This window comes from Gavia stellata, chromosome 4 (assembly GCF_030936135.1).
Source record: "Gavia stellata isolate bGavSte3 chromosome 4, bGavSte3.hap2, whole genome shotgun sequence".
Classification (NCBI taxonomy): Eukaryota; Metazoa; Chordata; class Aves; order Gaviiformes; family Gaviidae; genus Gavia; species Gavia stellata.
Window position 1 is genome coordinate 67,426,148 of NC_082597.1, and position 13,597 is coordinate 67,439,744.

At 38.1% G+C, this 13,597-nt stretch overlaps 1 protein-coding gene across 10 annotated transcripts in view; it reads left to right on the plus strand.

Annotated features, from left to right (window-relative positions):
* The window catches only part of CAPRIN2 (caprin family member 2), a 35,213-nt gene that overhangs the window by 9,313 nt on the left and 12,303 nt on the right, over window positions 1-13,597 (plus strand). For 5 of the 10 annotated variants that reach the window (XM_059817165.1, XM_059817166.1, XM_059817168.1 and 2 more), the window contains exons 5-12: window positions 945-1,027; window positions 3,015-3,179; window positions 3,684-3,727; window positions 5,108-5,727; window positions 5,836-5,950; window positions 11,229-11,360; window positions 11,555-11,642; window positions 12,365-12,420. In XM_059817165.1, coding sequence (XP_059673148.1) covers window positions 945-1,027; window positions 3,015-3,179; window positions 3,684-3,727; window positions 5,108-5,727; window positions 5,836-5,950; window positions 11,229-11,360; window positions 11,555-11,642; window positions 12,365-12,420 — 1,303 coding nt within the window. Of the gene's footprint in view, window positions 1-944; window positions 1,028-3,014; window positions 3,180-3,683; window positions 3,728-5,107; window positions 5,951-11,228; window positions 11,361-11,554; window positions 11,643-12,364; window positions 12,421-13,060; window positions 13,163-13,597 lie in introns of all 10 variants that reach the window. The other 5 variants (XM_059817162.1, XM_059817163.1, XM_059817164.1 and 2 more) reach the window with 2 other exon arrangements.

Consider the following 13,597-nt stretch of genomic DNA (forward strand, 5'->3'; position numbering starts at 1 on the left):
GTAATTTTAAAAATTTGACTGAAGGTTTCTAACCTCTGCACTAAATGTCATACAACTTAAGGTAACAGGTTGTCAACAGATGTAATGTATGTCAGTACTAACTTGGCATCATGCTTGTACTATGATGGCTTATGTTTAACATGACAGTCTGTCTGTTTTAAGACAGTGTAGCAAGAGTTGTATTTAAATATGGAAAAAGTAGTTATTAGGTGGCAAGTTGAAACACTTTATGGATAAAAGCAACTATTTCCATATCCAAACATGATTTAAGTTCCTGAAACTTCTAATCACTTGTCATAGGCTAAACTGGTCTAATCTTTGCTCTTAAGTTAATTTCTAAAGAACAGTTGTTTATAAAAAGCCACACAATAGGAAGTCTCCAATCCCAGTGAAATAACTTTTTTATTTCTAGCTTATAAATCTTATTCTATTACACTTTCACAAGAAGCATAATCCTTTCCTTTGAGATACTGAATTTCATCATGTAGACTTTAAAATCAATTGTCTGGAGGGGGTGGAGTGGATTATGGACCTATGTCAAAGCTTCTCAATAACTAGTAGAGTGGCAGGAGCTGTTGATGGTTGCACATGTGCATCTAATAAACAAGGTGATCAGCTGATTAAACAGCAATTATTTCCTGGTCTGGGAATCCTGGCTTGGAATGAAGTCTAGCCATATGGTCTTGTGGGGTAGTGTGGGACAGCTCTCTAATCTGTCTTAATTACCAGTGAAAGAACTTACACTTGCTAGATTAAACTATGTGCAAACAGATATAGGTGCATCACTTTCAGTAGTGGATAATGAGCTTAGGATTCACTCTATATACATAGCTTTAATTTGCAAGGCTAAACATTAGTCAGTGTCTCAAAATGAGGGATACTGGGATACTACAAGACTTGATCTTGGCTATGATTCTACCTGGTAAAACTGTCATTTATTTTAGTGTGGAAGACCAGATGGAACAATCATCTCTTTACTTCTGGGACCTTTTAGAAGGAAGTGAGAAACCTGTGGTTGGAACAACATGTGAGTGTCTCATCTAGAGAAATAACTTAGATCTGAGATTTGTGTGCCATTTAAACATCTTAAAACAAATTAATATACATGGAATGCTACTAAATTAAGCACTTCCAAGTGCTGTGTGTTAACATGGTTATCCAAGGATGAACTGCTGTTTGTTTTAAGTTCTGTTTTTAAGTACGGATCAAAACAATACAGTAAATCTTTCCCTGTAAAAAGAAAAGCATGTTCTTCTACCAATGTACTAGAACCTTTTAGAGGAATAATTATGGTAGAAATTCAGAAGGTGATGCATGAATACCTTACAGAACCAGCAGTGGAAAGCTTTTTGGATAGTTATGTGCAAATGGGTTAAGACTAGAACACTGTTCCTGGCCATGAAATGCTTAGTTGAGTATACTGATGTGTATTACAAAGCTTCAGTGGCCCCAGGCTGAAGGTCCCATGGCGCTGAAGATTCTCTCTTCTTGGAATTCCAGGCTCATACCCATTGTCTGACTACAATGTAGGATATACCACGCTGAGGAAGGATAGTCATTAATGGAACTTGCTGCGATCTCTAATTATGCACAGTGCAGTCTTGCTTTGACCTGTTGCAAATGTCCTCATCTTTAAAATCCCACAGATTTCAGTGTGCTTTACCTATTTTCTTCCATCTGTGGCTTTTAGTTTCGAAACCCTGGTTGTAAGCTAACATTCTGTGTTCCTATTTAGAACTTGCTTGTGAAGAAACTGTCCTTAACTTGAGTTGTAGTGTCTTTCCTATTGCAAACAGACCTTGCTTGTCCCATTTACTCCAGTCTTGTAATGGCTGTGCGGTGGTAATCCTTCATTTGTCATTGACAATAGTGTTGCTGAAACTGTTAGATGAGAGCACTAATGTGCCCTATCTAATTTCCACATACAGATAGTTGAACTGACAACTAAGTGTTAACTCTATTCATAGTTCTGGACAAAGTGCAAGCTGGCCTTGTAGAGCTACAAGCTGGTAACTTTAGCCTTGTATCTGTTGATATGAACTGATAGTTGCCTGGTTATCTTGGACTCCAAATTTTTGTAGCTTTTTGGTTATCTAAACTCTTGTGACTATTTTGTCATACCTCTATCCCTTTAGTGTTAGTCTTCCATCCTTTTGTGTGCAAGCTAAACTTCAGATAAAGCTGTTATGACTTCTTATTAGCATTCATTGCCTTGGAAGGCAATTTTTTATATCGGTATTAAATTCTAGCTACTGTTCTTGTTTATATGGTTCTCACTGGTAGGAGTGATCTTTCACTGAATGTTCTTCCTGTTGTCAAGGCTGCCCTATCTCTGGCTCCTCTGAAACAATTTCTAGTATCACTGCTACTTCTGAGGTCTTACTCTCTACTGTAACCTGCTGTCTCTTTTTTGCATGAAGGAGGGAACTGGACAATGCTCATTGGAAAGAGTACACAGTTAAGTTTTTCTTCAACCGTGTCAACTTTCACTTTTTTCCAAAACTTCAGAAGATTAAGTTCAGTCTGGAACAATCTCTTGCTTTCTTCCCCTGCTTGTTTTTGCAGTTCTTAATTTGTCCTTCTGAGACTTACCATCCTACACTGGGAAGGGGGGTCTTGCAGGGCAGTTGCATAGTGACTTTGTTTAGCTTTACCTATGCTACAGTCTGCACAATGTGCTTTTAGCATCAGTGCTGGCTAGTTTATAATGGTAAACAAATTGCTTTCTAAGCATGTGGGAGACCAGTGGCTCAGTGTTTACCTTGTTTGCATTTAAACACAAGCTCCCGTCTTACCTCTGGATTGCAAAGATGTTTTCAGCTGTAATATATAAAGCAGTTTAACAAATACTTTCCTTTTAGTAAAAACATTTTTATTGCTATAACTCAGTAAGATGTGTGAACTTGAAGTTGCAATTTATATAAAGGGAGGAAGTAAGGAGTCCTGATCCATAATCTGAATACTTCTCAATTTCACATTTTCATATTTTAACTTGATGGATTTTTACTCTTCAGATAAACACATGAAGGACCTGTTATCCAAACTTCTAGACTCTGGCTACTTTGAAAGTATTCCGACTCCTCGCACCACTGTGCCAGTAAAAGAATTGGAAGAAGAAGTAAATAGAAAATCTGAGAGAACAAGACAGATGTCAAAAGGAGAGTCTGTCAAAGAACCAGGTGGAATATTCCAGCGTTCAATTTCTATAGCATAATGTTGGGATAAGCTTGAACTGAGCATTGACTTTACATAGCTTGATGCTAAATCTAATCCTGTGCTGTAGCTTACTTGCAATGTAATAACTAAAATGGAACCTGCAAGGCTTGCAGCCCTATTCTGGTTAATATTGTAGAACCTCCCCCCTAATTCATAGTAACAGGATGTCTTTGCCTTTTGAGCAAGCCTCCGTGCTGAAGATGTGTCTGCTGTGGGGAATGTTACATACTACAATAACCAAATTATGGATACTACAAAATGCTTCTTAACTGTAAACTTCTGCAAATGTAAAACTGAATGAGAAGGTAAAAGCTTGTCTAAAAAGAGCATGTTGAATGACAAGCTGAGCTTTAAGAATATCTAATTTAGCAATTGTCACTACTATTTAAATAGTATTAAAGACTTACTACTGTTTGGTCTGCCTTTCTGCATTTGATCATTGAAACAAATTAACATTCTTTCTCTAGGATCCCTTATGGAACTTATGAAGTCTGAAATACAGCCACAGGAGGTAAGATACTCCACTGCTAATTGCTTTCCGTTAGTATTGTGATTCTGCAGAAACATAACTGCACTTCTGCAACCCTTTTTTAAACTTAAAAAAGGAGTCTGAACAGCAGCTTAGATGTTGCTTTATGTAGGAAGCATTAAAGACTTGGTTGCATTTTTATTTCTAACCCCAAATTCATGGTTTCTCTGGGGTATTTTGGGATAAATGGGGCAGGATTACATGAAGCAGTATAGTACTTCAATGCTCTGGCACTTTCCTGAATAAACCAAAGCATTAGCCTTTAGAGTGGAAACACACTGATCTTTTGTGTACTATGGGATAGGGAAAATACATGTCACTAAAGCTGCCTCTGAAAGCTAAGCTTATTGCAGTAGACTTGATATTGATGGGGTTGAGAATGATGGAGGTCTTGCTCTGATTTGTCAGAAAAGCAGGGATCCCAAGACACATTTGTATACATGGGTTGTGTAGACCTGTTTCAACAGCCCTTCAGACTCCTGAGTTAAGTACTCAAGCTTCAACTGGCAATAGCATAAAAACCATTAGACTTAGTTCAAAAGGTGGGGAGGGGTGTCCTTTTCTAAGTGGAAATACTGGTTCTTAAAATGCTGAAAATGCCTATTTCCCAGGTACCCCACTAGAGGGTGTACTGTAGAACAAATTTTTGTAACCTGCTGCTAACCTTACTCTAAAGCTTTTCTGGTGACTTGTCAGAAAAGATCTCAGCAAGTGAGCCATGTACATTCTTCACTTCATATATTTACTTCCTGTTTATGACTAAGTGGTAACTTAGGGAAACTTTAGGACATCTTCATTGAACTCTCAGACTTACTGACAGTAAACACAGCCTGGAGTTAAAGTCCAGTGGTACTAAATATGAGAATGTGGTAACTTAGTATTTAAACTCCATTAAGAATGATGGTTATACCTGGTTATTGGTGTTCCAAAGGGTCAGAGATTTTGGGGGAGATAATGCTGCTACACTTAGCAGAATGTCTACTAATATAGTAGACACATTTTAGATGCTTAGGAAGGGAGCTACCTTTATAAAAATCACAACTGAACTTGATATTGTCACTGCCTAGGAACATCAGTTAGCATTGAGGATAAGGGTAATAGATTCACTCAGCTCAAGTATGTTTCACTTGTGCTATTCAGGACTGTTTCATGCTTCTCTGTGGCATGCCAAGCAAATCTAGTCTGCAGTGTTGTAGGATAAAGCCATGGCTGTCCATGTAGTTCCTATGGCTAGTGCTTAAATTGTCTAGGTGGTGCTTTTAGTCAGAAATCTTCAGTAGCTGGGTGACCTGACTTAACTGACCTGAACTGTAGTAGCAAAATGTTTTCTTGGGAGCCATTAAGTTTCTTTGGTCTATATAGTTTCTCAACAGGCGTTATTTGCCTGAAGCAGAATACTCTGTCAAGAAGAAGCCAGAAGAGCCCAAATCTTGGGAAGCTGAGTGTGCTAGAAAGCAAGAACCTCCAAAGTCCTGGGAAATGCTTGTTGATATTGAAGAGCAGGAACAGAAGCAGAAACAAGAGACCTTAAAGCCTTGGGAAGCTCGTGTTAGGCAGCAAGAACCAAAAAGACCAGATTCTCCAAAGACTTGGGAAGCTCGTGCTAAAGAGGAACAGAAACGTGAATCTACAAAGGCCTGGGAGACCCGTGTTGAGGAGGAAGAACAGAAGAAGCAAGAAGCTCCAAAGGCCTGGGTAGCACGTGTCCGAGAGGAGCAGGAGTCCCCCAAACCTTGGGTAGCAAAGGTTAGGGAAGAGCAGGACCAGAAGAAACAGGAATCGCCTAAGCCATGGGTAGCAAAAGTTAGGGAAGAGCAGGAACAGAAAAAGCAGGAGTCCCCGAAACCTTGGGTAACCAAAGTTAAGGAAGAACCAGAACAAAAGCAGGAATCTCCAAAACCTTGGGTAACCCAAACTAGGGAGCAACCAGAACAAAAGAAGCCAGAGCTTGTGAAATCATGGGAAATGCCTGTTAGGGAAGAGCCAGAGCAAAAGAAGCAGGAGCCTGTGAAGGCTTGGGCTGCACATGTTAGGGAGGATCCAGAACAAAAGAAGCAGGAGACTCGAGAAGCTTGGGAAAAAGCTGACAGGCAGCAGCAAGTGTCATCACAGCAGTTACAGAACCCTCCGAAGTCCTGGGGAGCTGCAAGTGTTGGGCCAAAGGAGCAGATGGGGCCAAAGAAGTTTGATATGGAACCCAAAGAAGTGAGTTGGCATATGTAGTATTACCTGTCATAAGCTTTTCACACTAGTGTATTGGACTAAAGCTACTTATTAGCAGAGGCTTTGTAAGGTGCATTTTGTAGGCCTATATTTAGATTCCTATTTCATTCTTCCTTGGGGGAAATAATGCTGGCAATTAAACTTTATATATGAATAGCAAGATGGTTTGCTTTGCTTTTTACATCAACACAGTATTGCTGTATTTGAGCCTTGAATAACTGCTTTATGCATAAGACAGAAGAATTAACTTAGTTTATCCCCAGCTATTGGCTCTGTCTACTGTTATCAGTACAAAGCAGGTATGACTCATCCAGGGATCAAATACTTTGTCTGTGGCTGCATACAAATAGCACTTCAGTAATTTTTTAGGCTTTTGATTAAAATAGCTGCTGATTCAAGAGAGATCTAACATCTAGATCAAGCAATACCAACTGTACAGGGGCTTAAATATGTATTTCCAGATTAATGCATAAGCCATACTGCTGTCCTGGAGAGTCTAATGATAGCATAGTTTGTTTTAGAAATGTAAAATGGAAGTTATTGCAGGGTTTACAGCTGAGTAGGCTGCTAGCCTCTTGTTACATTACCTTCTTTCTCAACTGTGCTTGGGTAGTAACAATTCTGATACTATAAAAATAGGTAAGATGGTAGGCAAAGCAGAGTTCAGTTATGTCATTAAGAGCAGTGTTTAATTTGGAGTTAGACTTCAGGGAGAAAATATGGGGAATCGAGCAATTCTTTTGTACACAATGTTAGCACTACTACCTCGTTTCTGCAAAAAGCAGAAATCAATTCATTCCATATTACTTACAGCAAATGATTATGCTTAAATCTTGTCAGTAAACTTGGCCTAACTGAAAAATTTTTGTGCCTAGAGGCGGGAGCGCAAACAGAAGGTTGAACATGAAATTAAAAGAGTAGGTAACATGCAGCACTGGGTAACAATGGGATTAAGGTGTTTCAAATTGATTAATCTTTACACTTAAGATGAGTAGAGTCTTGTGTCCACTGGTGGTGGTGGCACAGGTACAAAACCTGGTTGCCTCACACTAAGTAGCTCTGAGCACAAGTAGGTGTTGTGCACCCAACTATGCATAGTATTACTATAACTGAAACTTATCATATCATATTGGAATAGTTTCAAGCACTTTAAGATGCCTTGGAATTTCTGGTGTCAGATTATCTTAAAGCTTAAATGCAAGATGCTTCCTAATGAGATGGGGCTCTTATTTTTTTTATAGGATGGAAAGATGGATGGTTTAAGTGGTGGTCAAAACTTTGATGCTGTAAGGAAAAAGGAGGGTCTCCAGTCAGTTAGAGAAACTTGCAAACTGCTTAGGAATTTTCATAGTAATGTGCAGGTGTGCAAATCAGCCAAATTAAATCAAATGTTGGAATATGAGGTTGCTTAAGCTAGATTACTGAATTAAGTAAACAAAGCATATTTTTAAAGTACTCAAACTTTGATTTACACAGTAGACCATAGTGAAACACCAGCTGGCTATATTTTTGCTTAGTAGCTATTGACAAATCCTAACATCAAAAATACACTGAATAAGTAAAAAATAGTGTACTGTCAACCTAGCTAGTTTCCATAACCACTTTTTAAAAAATAGATGTCTTTATATGTACCTCACAAGTCAAATTAAGAATGATTAAAATCATGTGTTAAACTTGTTGGATAATTAAACTTGTCTTGCCTTTGCTTATATGAAGAAAGAAGAGGCAGTGCAGTGCTATAGCTGGATCCATTTCACTCCCAGGCAGGACATATAAATGACCTTGTGCAGGCATCTAGGCATGGTAGATAAAAGGCCTATGTCGCTGCTGCTTTCTGGAGCTGAAACTAACCTTTCTTTATTCCCTGAAATAACTTAGAGCTCTGAAACATCTTTTAAGATTTCAAAACCAAGCAGTTTATTAAAATATGCTTATTTAATGTAATATACTAAAGGTCCAATACCTAAGAAGTTTGGCCTAAGGCAGCAGAGTGAGCTGATGTGCAAGCCTGTTAAACTGTTATTCTTTTAAATGTTTGTGCAACCTGTGGACCAGCAACTTTGGTTAGAGCTGAATTTGTGGTCTGCCATGTGAAAGCAAAACAGTTTGGCTTTTGTTGTCATCCAGTGCCATTTAATTCATACCTGTTGTGAATGCTGCTCTAAGTAGAAAGCAAATGTTAATGACGTAGCTGGTGATCACTGTTGTGATTACAGCTTAGATATCACCATTCCAGCTCATTTAGTACTCCAGAGCTAACAAACATGAAGAGGAATTGAGGTCCTGTTATCATAGGATGGAGTTTTACTAGTATATAAGGTGGTTGAAATGTATGTTAATGTTATGTATAAGTAGACCTTCAGTCTCTAAAAAAAAGTCAAGCTTTAACACGAGTACCTAGTATATTGGCACTTTGACTAGTAAAATTCCAAAGTGGTCAGTGTGCATTTACATTGGTTTATTTGCAATGGTTTAATAGGTCCTAAAACAAATTCAAGGTTTTTCAACTCCATTTTTAGTCAGTTCTCTGGGTACGTGTCAAAACAGTTTTTGCTGAATGTATAAGTAGTGTTGAAGTTGGCTTTCAGAAATATTGTTATGACAAATTAGACCACGAATGTCTCAGTATTATGTAAAACTAACCTGAATGTTGCTTGAACCACTAGTATTAAGTAATCTCAGCATGTGTAAGTTTGATGTGAGCTGGCCTAGTAGGTTACTAAACTCATAATCTGCTACTAGTTTGTAATGACTTCCAGAAACAGCATTTAAGTGTAGGCTAGAAAAAAAAATTTGGTTTCAGATCATGTTGAAGATATCAAGTACCTGCTCTTTTTCAAAGCATCTCTTTTATAAAGGCATAAAACCTGAAATATTTAACTTTCTGATGGTTATTCAAGTATACTCTGTATTGTACTTTAAATATTCTAGTTTTGAATCCTTAAGTACCAGCAAAACAGCAAATCAATATGAGGTAATGTCACTATAGTTACTTCTGCCTGTTGTATTTTAATAAATGCAGGAACTAGAAAATAACTGCTATAGAATGGAGAGTTTCAATGTTTCAATCCTGACTTAAAGCCCTAATATCATATGTAATGCTGTATGCTTGCTCTTCGAATTGAAGTAAAAGATGCTACTAGGATAATGGACAGAGTATGAGTTGGGGAAGGAGACAGACTCTAACAAATTGTAAAAGCATACAGAAGATTGTATCATCTTTGCAACCGCAAGTGAAACACTGCAGTCTCTTCTGCTTCCATGCCTTTGAGGCTGTTTTTACTTGTTTGTATTTAATGTACAAGTCTAACTTACATAGCTAGTGGACAATCTAATAGCTTCAGACACTGCCAGACTTGACCTGGTTAAGTGACTTAAAGGTGAAAAGCTTCTGATTACCAAAATAGTTCTGTATGTTTGCAAATGCATGTGTACTGGTATCTCAGTAAACTGTGGTGAGGAGGAAGAGGGTAACAGAAGCATTAATCAGTTTGATCCATAATAAATCTACTGTGACAGCAAGTGTGTTAAGATTTAAGTCTGCTTGTAAGTGAGGGCTAATAAAGTGATGGACAAGAAGATTCAGATTCCTAGTAACTTAATCTAAACTTGCTGAGATAGAATGTTATTCAACTGTATCTTTTGTTATGCACTTAGATCCTTAATAGCTTTAGTTCCTGTTCATTATTGGAATCTATACAGCAATATAAACTTGCATAGTCAGTAGTTAAAGGTAGTGCTTGTGCATCAGAAATTCTCATTAAGATAGAGTAGTACAAAGGTGCACTCTTCTAGCTCTAGAATAAAGTAAAACTTCTCACAGCTCAACAAGTAGCTGTTGTGTGGGCCACGTAGATATTAGAAATTGAGTCCTGCAGAGTTAATGGTGTGCTGCATGTACATGGTTATGCTTGTGAAGCTCAGTAAACCCTGCAAGCTTCTTCCTTGTGCATGCTATTGGAATTTCTGCAAATGCTAGTGATTAGTTTCGGATAACTGTTGAAGAGGAAATGCAGGAGTGCATTTGGGCTTGTTGTCCTAACACTGGACAAAGAGCATTTCATCAGTTTGTTTTGAATTTAGTGTGACATTAAATGTCATGACACATAGACACATTAGACATATAGTTGTCTAATGAGTTCATACAAATACTCAACTATACTGCTATACAGTATATTGAAGTAGTAACCTCCTATTAGAAAGTCAAATGTTTGTACTGAGAAAGTAAAGGCTTTCACATGTTCCTGTGTGTCTCAACACTTGGGCCAGTTGAAATAATGCAACTGCTTAATGTCTTCAGATTTGCCTCCCTCTAGCTGCATAGACAAACATAAGAACAGCAAAGCTTTAGAGAATCACTAAAAATTACGGCTTTAAAAATACTTATAACAAGCCTACCTCTTCCAAGCTGCTTTCAAAAGACACGTTAGACTATGTAGACACTTTGATATTATTGTCACTGTGTAAATAACAGGGCTTCTGCTATTTAAGGAGTTTACTGTCATGATTTTTCTGATACCTTAAACTTGCCTATTCTCTGACAAAACACTTCCTTCTTTTAGAGAACCAGTTGTGATGAACTGTTAAGAGACCATCTGAAACAATCAAGGAGTAATAAGGCCCTGCAGAAGTTCTTATTTAGCTACAAAGTTAGGCTCCCATGTGAAAGCACAGGTGTATTTCTCATGCCAAACTTGCAAAAGTTTAATGTAGTACTTTCTGTGGGAGCTGGTGCGTTGAGTGTATCTGCTTGTAAGTGGAAGCACTTTGGTCTAATCCCGAGTAACCCGCTTGCAATGTATCTCTTAGGTGCAATTTCTTCAGAATGTCTGGAAATGCCATCCTAATAAAAGATCTGTAGTTACTGACGTAGGCTCTACTGGGAGGAAGTATGTTTAAACCTTGAGTGATGCGGCTTTGATTTTTAGGTTTGTTCTGGCCTTCAACTTAAATACGTGGGTTTCCTTAGGTGGAGGTGCCTAATTTTGCACTAAATGCAGGCAACTTACTGTCTTCTGTACATTTGACTGTAAGAAACAGAAGGAAGTGAATTAATTCTGTGGCTTAACTAGTTGTGGCAACAGTAAGCTGATTTTTTTTTAAAAAAGTGAAAGCTTGATTCAGGAAATATCAGTAACAGTACAGAATTCCTTGGCCCATGGTGTCTGACACCTACAGGTTGCTCTGGAGTAAGGTAGCTCTTGGGTAAGGCAGCTTGTCTTGCTTCCACTATTAGATTTAGTATCTTTCTCCTTATTAGGTGCCTAAACCTGTACATCAGCCAGCTGCAGAATTTTGCTCTACTTCAACTCTTCCAAAAGATCCAGTATTGAGAAGAGAAAAACTTCAGGATCTGATGACTCAGATACAAGGGACTTACAACTTCATGCAGGTATGTTTTCTCTGCTGTTGTAGCACAAAGCTCCAATTCCTACTGAGTTAGGGAAAACAGCGCTGACTAATGGGTGTTTGCACTGAATGAATGAATCTAGCTCTAATTAGCTAACAACAACTTGTCAAATTAGAATGTTTCACTTGTATCTAGAGTTTAATTTTTTCTTCCAACTGATGATCTTTTTCCAAAAGGAGTCCATTTTGGATTTTGATAAAGCTTCACCAAGTGCCATTGGTTCATCCCAACCACCTTCAGTTACTCCAGCAAGTAGTCCTGTAGGTAGGTAGTACTGTAAGTGTAAACTTATGTAAGTTTTTGCAAACACTAACAGGGTTTGCTTGGGCTGTAGATCAGTAGGAGTGGTGAAGACAGCATGTCTAATTATAAAGAATACCAATGTCTGATTTTAAAAAAAAGGCAGCCCGAGCCACTTACCTGCTTATTTGTTGCTGGAGGTGGCTTAAGTTAATGCATCTGCCTGGAAATGGAATGCTTGTATAATCACTGACTGGCATGTGCATTTGAACCCAGCTGCAGAACTGACATGCTATGTCTGTGTAACAAACTTGTCTAGGTGTGGTATATATAGACACAAGCCATGAATGAGCTCAGGATGAAGAGCAGTTATCTAGCTACACTTAGAAAACTGGAACTTTCTACAATGGGCCATGTTAAGAAATTGTTTGGGTGGCTCTTGGGCTGTAAAACACAACTACCCAGTTTATTAAATATTTAATTGCTTTTTTATTCTGGAAACTGGGTATCTCTATTGTGGTAGAAATATTTCTAGCATTGAATGCCTGTCCTTTTACAAAAGAGAAACTAAAGTTTTCAATTGATTGTAGTTTACTGATGCCTAGTCTAAATATTTGCAGTGCATACACTAAAATAGCGTGCATCTTCATATACCAAATGTTTTCAGAAAGTACAACTGCACACTGAAACTATATGTAGTGTTTGAATTTAAAAGTAAATGTTGCTTAATGCATTCTTTTTTACAGCTTCAAAAGAACAGAAACTGCCAAGTAAGAGTGATTTTCTTCAACAGCCCCTTCAAGTAAGTTGAAGTTAAGACTGCCCTGAAGAGGCAGAGGTTTAGCCAAGGGATGATACAGAGGTTATTCACTAGAACAGACTTAGTACTTTAATTGTTTTTCTTGTTGTCACTAGTTTTGTAACAAATTTCATATAACTTAGTAGCTTGCAAGTTTAAGATCAATCAAATGCTGACAAAGTTGGCTACTCCTCTGCTTGAAAAGCAGCAACAAATGTTTGAAACTTCTTGACATAAAACAGTATGTTGAAGACATGCTGAAATAGTTTGAATATTTAACCCATAGATTCAAGTCATAATAGTTGTGTGCAGGAGAACATGCTGCTTCTTTCCTAGATAGTGTATGTCTTGATCTTTGAGATCCTCACTTATGCCAAAGATAGTGTCTCAAGCTTTGGCAGCCATGGTTAAGTGAACCTTAAATTCACTTACTGTGCTTGCATTTCTTGCTACTTTGGCTTATTAAATAGGTTTTCTTGCCACTAACAGGAATGCTTAAGAAACTTAGACTGTCTGGTTAAAGCACTTCAGCTCCTGCCTTATTCTGAGGTTTGCTTGGAAATGCCCAGAGTCTGTGTTTCAGTGAAACCAAACGTTTAAGATAACGAAGATAAGGTTTTGAAAGATTTTCTTCTTTTGCAAGGCTGCTGCCTCATCCATGACACTGCATGGTTCAAATACTTCCCTAGCGTCTGCTGATCAGACTCTTTCTGGCTCTGAAACTGAAGACTCGGTGACACCACAGGTAATATACCTTGGGGTTCACTGCCATTCAGAGATCTGTGCGATAGCCAGCCCTAACAGAAAACTGTGGTGGGGCCTCTCCTGAATAACTATTCCTGAACAATGTATAGGGACAGAATGCAAGTAACAGCAATAGTATAGCCTACATTCTGGAATACTTAAAGATGGTTGGAAAAGCCTTCCTAATACTGCATGAATGTAAAATGAACAGTCTGCCCCTTGAAATGGGAAGGGTGTGGGATGAAAAATGAAAGCTAGGAAGTGTGATGCATATTCTTGTGGGAACATATGAACAGCGTAAATATTTGCTTTGGTTACAGTGTAGGATACTCCCTCAAATGACAACACAGAGGATGCATAAATTGGGATAGATATTGTCATGAAATAGCAGACTTCTGTGTAAGCTGAAGACTGAGATGTGTTCTCTCAAGCACTA